Source organism: Prunus dulcis, chromosome 8 (assembly GCF_902201215.1).
Source record: "Prunus dulcis chromosome 8, ALMONDv2, whole genome shotgun sequence".
Taxonomy (NCBI): domain Eukaryota; kingdom Viridiplantae; phylum Streptophyta; class Magnoliopsida; order Rosales; family Rosaceae; genus Prunus; species Prunus dulcis.
The window spans coordinates 15,001,360-15,014,297 of record NC_047657.1 but is presented as its reverse complement, the minus strand read 5'-3'; the positions used below and the strand labels follow the sequence as shown (position 1 = coordinate 15,014,297).

Sequence of the window (12,938 nt, the reverse complement as noted above, 5' to 3'; positions counted from 1 at the left end):
CGCGGCTAAACTTCTAAAAAATAGGTCCCAAAAAACCGATTATAGCCGTTCGGCTATACTATTTACAAAAAAAAAGACCGGCTTAACGATTAAGCGCCAGGTGGCCAACCATAAGTATAGCCGCACGGCTATACTATTTTTGGAAAAGCCGCCCGGCTATACTATTTATATAATAAAAAAGGGGCCAGTGATAGGTGCCACGTGTCAAAATATGTATAGCCGCGCGGCTATATCATTTACCCAAAAAAAAAAAAAAAAAAGAGAAGATACCCGCCTAGTGATTTTGTGAATAGGCGCAACGTGTCAAAAAAACAATACTATTTTTTAAAAACAAAAAAATCGAGGGCTGTACTATTTATAAAATATTAAATATGTGAGATTTATTTGTAGAAAATCAATTAAAAAATAAAATATCCGTCTTTCTTCACTAACTCCTCACTGTTAGCCCTTGTGTTTCCTGGTTTGATTTTGATCTATTTTGTTTTTGGGTTGTCTTTGTAACTCAAAAGCCTCGATCTTTGAGATCTGAAAGTACGGATATGCATGCTGGTGTAAATTATTTGGTTGAAAGTTTGAAATTTAGAATTTGAGGTTTACAAAAAATGTATTTCAGCTGAGGTTAACCAAGAATAGAGCTTTCATGGTTTTGGTGATATCTGGGGCTGAGATTTAATCTGCGTATTGAATTTACAAGCTCTGGCTCCAACCACACCATCTTCAATCTGTAAGTCACTTTCCTCAACTGAATATTTTCTTTCTCTGCATTAAAAAACGAAACTTGATACACAGCCGATACGTTGGCTCAATTTGATGAGTAACCCAGATCTGGAATTCCTTTGGACTCGCTTTGTTTCTACATTTTCTCCTCAATTTAGTCTCAAAATTTTTATTAAATCTCAGTGCGTGTAAATGTTTTGAGTTTTTGCGGGAAGTATAATGCAATGCTATTCAATATGGGAACGGAGTTTTTATTGCTGTTCCTATTATTGTTGATTCTGTATGTGTCTATGTATATATGTATGATGTATGCATGGATTGTGCTGCAGTAATGAGAAGGTGTACTGGTTGATTATGGATAAAGAGAGTCCACGGTCCGTCTCTTTTCGCACACACCGTAGAGGCGAACGGAGTAATCTGACCTTACATACTAAAGGTAAATAAAGCCCATCCTTTCACCATTTCTCAAATGAGTCATAATAATGAATTGTGAAACGTGTCATTGATTTTATTATTAATGAAGTAGATATTTTGTTTAGCACAAGAAATGTGAGTAATTTGGTGGTGCTGGTGGTACAGATGTGGAAGCGGGACTTCCTCTGGGAAGGGTGTCGCAAGATAATCCCATGAAGATTGTTTGGAAGAAGGGCTTTATTCGATTGGTTCTTGTAGGTGGCATCTTGTGGATGCTACTAATTCTTCTCGCATCGTTGCTTCATGTTTGGTCCTGCCAGTCTTCTATCTCATTCTTCTCAGGTATTTTTCTAAGATTTTCTCATGGAATTATGCCTTAAGTTCTTTGGCTCCTTGTTTGAGTTCATGCTTCATGCATATAGAACTTCATATTTTGTTTTGTGTTATTGGCTCAGTCCCAAAGCCCAATACTTGAATTAGTCTTAGCTGATTGGTGCACCTTTGTCCAAAAATTGAAGAGCATTGAAAAATCTTTATTTCAAAGTGATTGTCTTTTGTATTCATACACATCTTATATAAAAAAAAACAGTGCATTTTTAGGTTTTTTTTGCATAGCATAGATAATAAAGGTAGTGATATCCAGTGTATTCATTATGAATTTTTTTTTTTCAATTAAAACTTATTAGAGTCAGGGTGACATAATTCAAGAAAGCCTGTAAGAGCAAAAGATTTTACTAGAGATACATGAGCAAATGCTGCAAATATTATTGGTTTCAGCTTTCTTGTGATAGTTGTCTTGTCATTATCAAATAATTTCCCAATGATTGTAAGGAAGGGAATCTTGTCAATAATTTTGGTAACGCTTTGCAATAGGTGCCCCTGTCTAAATGTTGATGCCAGTGCGATTAATATTGTCAGTGTGTGCTTGATGAAATAGGTTCTGCTATTTAATTTCCCGTATATGAATATATGTGTTCTCAGTGATTTAAAATAATATCAGTCTTCTACTTGAACTGCAGCTATGTGTAACAAAGATAGCAAGGTATTCTCCATGTTAGGCTCTATGGGGTTCGTACCAAAACAACAATCACAACATCGTAAGATCTTTGAATATTTTTTCATTGTATTATTGGTCACTTATTAGTTTTCTTAAATGATATTGTTTGTGTTCATATCAAATAGGCTGTCCAATTCCCCTTGCTGATGACCCTGATAAGATAGTTATTCCAAAAGGAAGAACTCCTGATGAAATTGTCAAAAACTTAACCTATGTTATGGAGGATGAAATTTTGCCTGACGGAAAACAGTCATCCCCACTATTCGGAGGACATCAAAATTGGTCACAGAGAGAGGAGAGCTTTAGACTAAAATCAAACATGAAGGTAAAAATAGAACTTCAGAGTACTGTGTTAGCTCTACATATTTACATATTGTCAGTCAAAGCATGTGCTTCACTTGTTTGTTTTGTTAGAATTAAAAGAATAATAGGTCTCGACTTCCATAGCATCCTCTTGTTATTAAACTGTAGTTTACAGTATGTTTAGAGTATTTTTAAAATTGAAAACAGTGATGGGGGACTTTGAGAGAATCGTCAACTTAATGTAGAAACCTTTCTTGTTTATTGAAATTTGAAAAACTTTCTTTTTCTTTTTGTATTGGGGGTGTTACTTCTGCCGTTCTCCATCATTAGTTGGGTACTGTTATTATCCTGCAGGTGCACTGTGGTTTTATTCGAAATGGTGGTGCTGAAATGGCTCCTGCAGACATCAAATATGCCAAGAAATGTAGGTTTGTGGTTGCCTCAGGCATTTTTGATGGATATGATGTACCCCATCAACCTTCAAATTTAAGTCCTCGTTCTAAGAAGCTCTTCTGTTTTCTCATGGTGGTGGATGAGACATCTCTTAAATTTATTAAGGAAAATGTCACAGTCACAGAAGATAGTGATGGGGGGAAATGGGTTGGTATCTGGCGTCTTGTTTTGTTGAAGCATCCACCTTATGATGAGCCAAGAAGGAATGGGAAGGTCCCCAAGATATTAACCCACCGTTTGTTCCCTAAGGCACAGTACAGCATTTGGATCGATGGTAAAATGGAGCTCATAGTTGATCCATTGCTAATTTTAGAAAGGTAATAAATTGACCTTATCGTTTGCATTTGACATGTGTGCACACATACATATATAACTACAGCTAAGTGAACTAAAATTTGATTTGCAGATATTTATGGCGTGGGAAGCATACATTTGCAATTTCTCAGCACAAGCATCATCGCAACATTTATGAGGAGGCTGATTCAAACAAGCGGAGGAAGCGATATGCTCGACCTCTTATTGATCTACACATGAAAATTTATCGTTATGAGGGCTTGGAGCCATGGAATTCAACGAAGAAAACTATTAGTGGTAAGAAGGAAGACCGGAGATCTTGAGTTATGTAATTTGTTGGTTTTGTTTATTTGTTTCCTCCCCTCGCCGCAAGTTACTGGCACTTGAAAACTAAGTTCATTACTAATATTATCTGCATATATATGATAACCCTCTTTTTATTCATATCATTAATGCAAGCTGTTACATGCAGATGTGCCAGAAGGAGCCATTATCATACGGGAACATACTGCGATGAGTAATTTGTTTAGCTGCTTGTGGTTCAATGAGGTCAACCTCTTCACACCAAGAGACCAACTGAGTTTTGGTTACGTTGTGTACAGGTTAGGGGATTTGTTTAGGTTCTTTATGTTTCCAAATTGCGAGTACAATTCACTGTTTGTGTTGCATCCGCACATAAGGGAGCATTCTTCTCGTATAGAGTGGGTAACAAATTGGAATCAGCTTAAAGGGAACGGAACCATTTCGAATAAGGGTAAAGATTGGGACCAAGCTAATGCGAACAATGGCAATTTGATAGAGAGTCGGGGGGGCTTAGGCTTGTGGACTCCTTATCCTGCGAATCTTGATTCAGTTGTCCTACCCCCTGTAGACAGAACATCAAAAGCTGGCTGAGGTTCAGTTGAAACCCTTTTGGTCATTCTTATTAACTTTTTTGGAGGATTTCTTGCTGGTTGCATATTTTTATCTCATCCCAGAAAAGGCTCGTGCGGTATATACCAAAAGAGGAAGAAGAAGAAGATGGAGAAGTATAGAGGCGTTGGTCTTTTATATGTCCAAGACATTAAGAGATGATTAACAAGGAAATTGGCAGCAAAGTTTTCAATTTCACGAAGATTGAAACTGGGAACAAAATGTGTACTGACTTAGATAAATTCTTTTAGCTTCTGTTTCAGTTTCTATGGGACAAAGACAAAAGGATTGAAAAAAAAATTGGAGGAACATATGTACTTTTTAATGAGTGTGAGAAATGAAAAATGCGAGATCGAATTCATTGTTGTGTAACTGAAGTGAGTTTGTTTGTTGTGTTCAGTTTAGTACTTAAGAAAATAAGATCGATTTTGAAAGCAAAGTTTCTGAGTTGAAGGATGTGACTCATGAGTCAAGACCCTGTACTGCAAACCTGGGTTTATTCAAAGCGAAGTTTCTGAGTATCTACCAATTTTTAGAGATATTTAGTGATATACCCATTTCTAACACTAATATTATAAATAAACCCTACACAATTGAATTCCTATAAACAAACCCAAAAAAAACCCAAAAAATGATAGCTAGCCTTTTTGAATTTAATATTGATTATTAAATTACTTTGATGCCCTATTGAGTGCTTTGGGGATTTTTATGAGATTTTGGGGTTGGGCTTGTTTTAAGAAATTGATGGCAGATTTGTAATTTATAAGAAGTTAAAAGCTTTTTTGTTATGTTGTAAATGGGCTTTGGGTGTGTTTCTAAAGTCCATTTTATATAGGGTATTTTTATAATTTGGGCCCTCATATTGGGTATAATAGTGAATCTCCCCAATTTTTACCTTTTTCCTGCCAAGGCCGTCTTGTTTTTCTCCCTTAAAAAATATATTTTTCTATTTTTTGTTATTTAAGAAAGAAAAATAAATAACCATTCTAATAATTCTGTAATGTGAAAAAAGTTTGTAGCTTGAGACTATTCTAATTTACTTGAAGGGAAAATTGGAACTTCGGTGCATTCACACTGAGTATTATTTATTTATTTTTTCAAATAAATCAAAGTGAAAGACGATTAAACTTTCGTGCACGCACCGCAATACCAAAAACAATCTACTGATCGAGACCCTGAGAGTTTAATTTCCCTTTTATGCAAACAAACAAATATATATATATATATAACCAAATAAAAATCTACCAATAAACATCCAAAATAACTTGGCAGGACCAGCTTTATTGGGAACCTAATTTCATGAGGGAGAATGTTAGTAACCTTCCCTCTAATCTTCTCTTTTGGACCTTCTCCCTTCTCCTCATGACATGTGTCATTTTCTCTGCACTTAAAACAATGACATTAATGCATTAGACAATATATCTTTTGTTCCCAAATTTACTCTTATTAAATGTATTAACTTTATATTTCCTTCCATCTACAACTTAACTTAAACAATTAAATTTAAAAAATAAACATTAAAAGTTCAATTAAATAAATATTTGAAAATAAAAACGAAGTATACTTCCCCAAAAAAAAAAAAAAAATTTGGTTCCAAAAATAAGTTTTACAATAAAATCGTTAAAAATTATGGGATTTTTTTATTAAAAAAATTTAGATAAATATTTTTTTAAATTAATGAACATTCTAATTGATTAAAAAAGTTAAAAGATAAAAAGATGAGTGCTGCTATTTTCACCCACCTGTCCTATTTTCCCACCCACCTTATCTTCAAAATTTTAAAAACAAATTTATCCCTTTGTAAAATTACTTCTAAGGACTATCTCTCTTCAAATTTACCCATATCCTTTACGTTTCAAAATACATTTCAAGAGAATACTAGAACACTTTGATGTTATTGATTGACATTATTATATCAAGTCATGCGACATGCAGCTATAAAGTTGTCTAATTTTCATTCAGGTTAATGAACATAGCAAAATAATTACACGAGTGAAATAGATACCTAAATCAAACTAATATAAAAAGAAGACAATATTGCAGGCTATCCCATGATTATTCATCTTTTCTCATATTATGACTATGCCCAAAAGAAACAACAGTAATTAAAAAGTGCCATCACAAAAGCAACACCCTCATCAATGCTTAATTTATTTCCAATTTATCTGTCATGGCATGTTAGAGCATCTACAATGGACTCCCTAAACCACATCCTTAGATAAAATTTAGGGAGGAAGTAAGAAAACCCACTTCCAACCATACTCCATATCCAGCTCCTAAAATAGGGAGACCTCTAGGAGCTCCTAAATCTGAAGAGAGAGAATAAACTCTTAGTGGCTCCCTATAATTTAATGCTACCCTATTTAATAAATATTTTTAAACCTTCAATATTGTCCATTTTTATATTATTTTTTTCATATATGGTCCTGTTGAATTAAAATATAATTCTAGCATTTATGACTCCCTAAACTAGAGAGTATGATTGAAATTGAAATTTTATAGAGAGCTCCTAAAATAACTTTTGTGTGTTTTTAGCTAAATTTTAACTAAAAAATACAGAGCATGATTGTAGATGCTCTTAATATCCTATCAAGAAACAAATGAGAGAGAGAATTTGCTTGAATTAATAATTAAAGGGTATGTTATAAATAATGGTGGGTGGAAAAATAAAATTGTGTTTTTTTCGAATTTACATAATGGGTGGGAAGATAAAGTGGATGAGAAAATAGGACGGAAGAGTGGAAATAACAGCACTAAAAAAGAAAAAGAAAAAAAAGAAAAAAGAAAACCCAAACCCATTACAGCATCTCTCTCTCTCTCTCTCTCTCTCTCTCTCTCTCTCTCTCTCTCTCTCTCTCTCTCCATTACAGCATATCTCAGTCTCCATCCCTACCCAATCATCACCATTCCTCTCCAATCCAAAACCCACCGTGCACTGTACTTCTCACTCTCCTCCTTCAATCCATACCCAAAAACCCATTCTCCCTTCCCTCACCCAAAAAAAATAGTAAACAGAATTTTTTTATTTAAAAAAAAAAAAAAAAACTGACGTTAGTTTTGTAGAAGATTTTAAAATTCTCTTTTAATTTTTTAATAAGGTGGAAATAATAATTAGTTTGTCCAACACATTTAATAAGGGTAAATTTAAAAAACAAAACATACATTGTCTAATGTATTAATGATATTGTTTTAAGTGTAGAGAAAACGACACATGTCATGAAGAGAAAGGAGAAGGTCCAATAGAGAAGGTTCAAGAGAAGGTTGCTTGCGTTTCTCGTTGGGAAGATAGCAACAATGGTGCAATGAAGACCAAAATACTCATTTTATTTCGAGATATAACTTAAACATAAACTCTCCAACAAACTTGAGCATGTTCGGACGTCAAAATACACAAGGCAGAACATTCTGAAAATAAGATCAATAAAAGGCCAAAAATGACAGATTACAAAATAAATAAGGTCTTCAAACAAGCAAATATATACTGCAAGGGCTCTTTAGATCCTAGATGGGCCGACTGTTCCTGAAATTTCACTTAGAGAGTAAAAGCATGACCAAACCACGACTGGGTGACAAACTAACAAATCATAAACGAAAATACAAAAGCTACAAGATCTCTAAATGTCCTCATTGAAAGAATATTTGGACAAGCCAAGACCTTTTAGGGACTCAAACAGAGCACAACCTTTATTATATATGCCGGGATAGTAGAGATTCAACCTAGGGAGAGAATCAATAAACAAATTGCAGAGCTCATCGATAGCTAATTAGGTTGAAGAACTTTGAAGAACGGGATATATCAACCCCATTAATTAGCTGCATCTCGGCTGTAGAACAGATCAAGAGTCTTTGCAGGTATACGGTGGAGAAGCTCACGAGGGAAGATCCGCAGCAACGTCCATGCCAAATCAAGTGACTGGAAGATATTACGGGTGTCATAGGCTCCTTGGCTCACAAACTTCTTCTCAAATTTGTCCAAGAACTCCAGGTATAGCTGTTTCAATCAAAAGAAAATATCACATCAATTACTCCCAAAGGCTGATTGTTAATAAACAAAACCATCTTAATAAGAAAACAAAAAAGGTAAGAGACCAGGTCCTCCGAAGAAAGTGCTTCTTCTCCAACCACAGCCTTCATTGCCTGGACATCCTTCCCAATAGCATAATTTGCATATAACTGAAAGTTAAACAATGCAAGAGAGGGGAGATTAGATGGCGTTAAGTGACGACAGATTTGAAAATATACTACCATACAATCCCAAACTAACCTGGTTGGATACATCAGAATGATCCCTGCGAGTCATCCCTTCACCAATAGCACTCTGCAATCATAACCAACTACTTTATTTAACATAAACCCCATAATTGCAGTGATGCAAACCCTCTCTAAATATTTAGAGTACAAAGAAATCAAAGTGTCATTACCTTCATCAGACGAGACAGTGATGGGAGAACATTGATTGGCGGGTATATCTGCACAGTTGAAAGAACTTGATGGTTAGTTTCAATTCATTTATTGCATAACTGATTGTTACCACCTCGATGCAGGTTGTCCAAACATAGAAAACCCACTTTCTAAATGCATCATGAATTACCGTTATTTGGTATCAAGCTAAATGGGAGCTAATTTTTATTTATTATGGACTGATACAGTGACCAACAATTTCATCAAGTCAAGCCTCAACGAGAGAAGTCCAAAGCCCAGGCACTTGAGAAAGATAAAGAAGGTACCATTTGTTCTGGTGGCATATAAGCGACAAAACCATGGTAACTTCCCTTTCACAAAATCATGCAACATATATTGTGTACCGCATTCTGAACGCATGAACATGGTTACGTATGCCATGACCATCTTAATTCTTAAGGTAATTATATACCCATTCTCAGACCACAACACTGAATGATGTAATGAAAACATGCTAAAACTTCAGTTACCTGTCTGTTGTAGAGCTGCCTGTCAATGTATATCTGTCCCTCAGTAATATATCCTGTAAGATCTGGAGTGGGGTGTGTAATATCTGGCAAGATAAAGAAATCAAAGCTTGTGTTACGGCATATCACTTAAGCATGAATGCATGATATGTGAGACGGTCAATGTGTAATAAAAATACATTACCATCGTTTGGCATAGTTAAAATCGGAATTTGGGTAATGGAGCCTTTTCTGCCTTCAATTCGTCCAGCACGCTCATAGATTTGTGCCAGATCAGTATACATATACCCTGGATATCCACGCCTTCCAGGCACTTCTTCTCGAGCAGCAGATACCTGCAGTAGCAATCAATAGTTTGGGTTACAGAAGTTATCGTACACAATAATAAGAATACAATATGTAGTTGGTAGAGGTATTTTAAAATATAAAAGAGCAAAAATGCTTTTCAAGTTCATATAAAGAATCAGAAAGAAGATGAACATGATGTATGAAATTTGAGAATTCATGCATTTTATTGTTTTCAAAAACTAAGGTATAATGGCATTCACAATTTTTTCAGGTTACCTCCCGAAGAGCATCAGCATAAGAACTCATATCTGTGAGAATGACAAGAACATGCTTCCCACATTCATATGCCAAATATTCTGCAGTAGTAAGAGCAATACGAGGAGTAATAATACGTTCAATTGTAGGGTCATTTGCCTGTAGAAGATGGCAGGAAACACATTTTAGGCCCAGTACCATTCACACAAAGTATGAGATATGTAGGAAGAACACTCCCAACTCACAGAATTCAATAAGGAAAAAAAAACCCTTAAATATATAATCAAAGGCTTCATATGTTCATTTCAAAATATACCAGATTCAGAAAAAGGGTCACTCTCTCCATTGAACCATTTTCTTCAAAATCACGTTTGAAAAACTGTGCTGTCTCCATATTTACACCCATAGCTGCAAACACAATGGCAAAGTTGTCGTCTTCCACATCCTGTAATTTCATGCCGTAGGTTAGACAATCACATGAATGCTAGAAGTATATCAAAATAATGTTGGGCACTTAGCATGTCTAACATGAAAATAGTAGATATGTGCAATCTCTACTGGCCAACAAAGATTTGGTTACAAAGTATACCACAGCGTCAAGAAGACTGTCAGATTTCTCCAACCGCTTGACCAAACCAGCCTGGCGACATATCTGAGCAGCTATTTCGTTATGAGGAAGACCAGCAGCAGAGAAAAGTGGGATTTTTTGTCCTCTGGCAATGGAATTCATGACATCAATTGTAGAAATTCCAGTCTGTATCATCTCTTCAGGATATGTTCTCTCACTAGGATTGATAGAACTCCCTGGGGAAGACATACAATAGATTGACAGACATGTTAATGCACACAAAAATTGGAGCCGAACTTATGATCATTAAAACAAATAACTCACCCGATATGTCTAGGTAAGCCTCAGGCAAAATAGGGGGGCCATTATCAATGGGTTTCCCAGAACCATTAAAGATGCGCCCAAGCATGTCCAGTGAGACTGGAGTTTTCAAAACCTGACAAACATTCAAGGTGGAGGGTCAAAATAGGTTGAAAATAGCATAACTAGATGTCAGAAAATTATTCTTGCTTCCACAATACAATAAAGAAAGAATATGATTAAAGTTCTAATACCTCTCCTGTAAATTGCACAGTGGTGTACTTGTTGTCAATTCCAGATGTTCCTTCAAAAACCTGGGCAGCAAAGAAATCGTTTAACTAAACCATACAGAAATTAAGCACCTCAAGATTAAGTAATGATGCTATCATCTAGTACAGGTTAAGTCAATCATAATAATTGCTGTCAAGATGATGCACAAAAGCCAACAATAGGACTAAAGGTTATCAAAATTATAGCCTATCCACGAATGTGTATTAAAGGGAACAATCAGAAGAAACTAACAAACAAAGCTAAACAGCAGTCACCTGAACAATAGCTTTCTCTCCATCAACCTCCAGGACTTGACCACGTCGAGTTGTTCCATCTCCCAAACGAATATTAACAATCTCCTGAAACTTAGGTCCCTGACATAGTTAAAGAGAATAAATTAGTTATTGGTTTCAGTAAAGGGGAAAGTTCCACACAGAAAAGCTTAACAACAATCTAGATGAGACAGACAGACAGACAGACAGACACAGAGATAGAAGGAGAGAGATAGGATCACTTACCTTAACTTTTTCAAGGATAACCAGAGGTCCGGCCACACCAGAAACAGTTCTGTACTCTGAAATGTCAAGGCAGAGGACATAAGGTCAAATTTGACACCATTAATGTACTAATCCATAATGAACTCATAGTAATGCTAATTCTGTCTAGCTGAACAAATTTGAAGAGTTCAACATTAACTCACAAAGTATCCATTACGACTGAAGACCGAAAACGCATGGCCACTATTACCCATGTCTAAAAATATAAAGTAAACCAGTCCAAGACTTACCCATGCCGACCTCTAGTTGTCCCTCGTCCATGTCGTGATTGTTTTTTGAAACAGCCATTTGCAAGCTTCACGAAAAAAAAAAAATCAGCAATTATGAATAAAAACCACTAGATGCCATCCAAAGCAACTGCGAATTGTGAAACCAATTTTATAAGATGTCAACTAGGATCACTTCCTAAAGCAACACTGCAAATCAGTCCAATCAAATGAGTGAAGAATTAGATCATAGCAATAAAATTTTGCCTAATTAACACTAAGTTAGTATGAATATCAGAAACAGAGAGTAACATAAAATAGATTATTGAATTACAGTAATTTAACTGTCTAAATACTGAAAATAGTTTGGGTTGTGTAGATTATAGTGTCCCCGAACCCAAATAACAAAAACTCCAATCCTTGACAATGCGACCTTCTTCTTTCCCTTCCTTTTCTCAGCAACCAACTAAGTGCCCCAAAATTTGTTCAAAAGAAACAAAATTTGAGGAAACAACAACAATACAAATCACATCCAATTGCTGATTTCAACAATTCGCTAAAATTAACCAACTTTGGATAAAAAAACAAAGCTTGAAAGAACACGAACTCTAATCACGTGTAGTTCGAGCCCATTGGAGTTTATGATCAGACGGTTGCAATTGGAATTGAATCAAGGAAATTACGATCAAAGGTGGCTGAGAATTACGTACGGATCTGAAAACCTACCTTGTTTTCGATCTGAAGCCAAGCCAAGCCAAGCGGAAGAGAGAGACGAGCAAAGAGGAGGAGGAGGAAGATGAATAAAAAAGAGCGAGATCTGATGGACTAGAAAAATAAATAAATTGGAAATTCGTTGACAGATAAATAATAATAATAAATGAAATTAAAATTATTTAAACTGTAATGTTTTTTAATTTTCTGGTTTTTTGTTTTGTTTGGAAATAAGTGGTAATAATGGAAATAATGTGAAAGACAACAAAAGAGTGTACTGTACTGGAGTGTCCAACTAGATGGCGCGCCGACCCTCTACATTGGGCCACGTGGGGATATGCTTGGTTGGGACTTGGGGCCCACTGCACCTTCATAATTTGGATAGACAATTGAAAGGTACAGTGGTTTGTTCTCTTCTCAAAAGTAAAACTGTAAAAAGACAATGGTTGCCCTAAAAAAGAAGTGAAAAGACTATAAACTTTGTCACATAAAGAAGGTTAGCTTTGGAGAATGGTATTGTTTGTGACTTTTGTTCTAATCTCAGTTTGGTGAATATAACCTGTCTTACAAATTTTGTCTGGAGGAATGAAACTCATAAAAATTGATTGAATTTAACTCCAATCAAGTTCAAGTCGAGTCACCAAACTATTGAATGTAGAAGTCAATATTAGCTCAATAAAATCTGGCAAGGTAGTTGATATTTTC

General features: G+C 35.4%; 2 protein-coding genes across 4 annotated transcripts; one reads left to right on the top strand and one right to left on the bottom strand.

Annotated features, from left to right (window-relative positions):
- Positions 1–415: 415 nt before the first annotated feature.
- Positions 416–4,603, top strand: LOC117612166. 2 transcript variants are annotated; one of them, XM_034340920.1, is made up of 8 exons: positions 416–724; positions 1,047–1,153; positions 1,297–1,473; positions 2,151–2,228; positions 2,314–2,513; positions 2,846–3,261; positions 3,351–3,535; positions 3,711–4,603. In XM_034340920.1, the coding sequence occupies exons 2-8, from the start codon at positions 1,072–1,074 to the stop codon at positions 4,130–4,132; spliced, it is 1,560 nt and encodes a 519-aa protein (XP_034196811.1). In that variant the 5' UTR covers positions 416–724; positions 1,047–1,071; the 3' UTR covers positions 4,133–4,603. The 2 variants fall into 2 exon arrangements, with proteins under 2 accessions (XP_034196811.1, XP_034196813.1); XM_034340922.1 differs by lacking the exon at positions 416–724 and having other exon boundaries at positions 1,065–1,153; positions 1,257–1,473.
- A 2,934-nt stretch (positions 4,604–7,537) lies between these two features.
- LOC117636522 (V-type proton ATPase subunit B2) lies at positions 7,538–12,550 on the bottom strand. Of its 2 annotated transcripts, none has more exons than XM_034371061.1 (15): positions 12,249–12,550; positions 11,547–11,611; positions 11,278–11,333; positions 11,035–11,133; positions 10,744–10,803; positions 10,514–10,625; positions 10,211–10,425; positions 9,938–10,066; positions 9,643–9,780; positions 9,263–9,413; positions 9,082–9,164; positions 8,572–8,619; positions 8,415–8,468; positions 8,240–8,323; positions 7,538–8,141 (listed from the first exon to the last, which is right to left on the bottom strand). In XM_034371061.1, the coding sequence occupies exons 2-15, from the start codon at positions 11,602–11,604 to the stop codon at positions 7,956–7,958; spliced, it is 1,473 nt and encodes a 490-aa protein (XP_034226952.1). In that variant the 5' UTR covers positions 11,605–11,611; positions 12,249–12,550; the 3' UTR covers positions 7,538–7,955. The 2 variants fall into 2 exon arrangements, with proteins under 2 accessions (XP_034226952.1, XP_034226951.1); XM_034371060.1 differs by having other exon boundaries at positions 12,233–12,317.
- Positions 12,551–12,938: the final 388 nt, after the last annotated feature.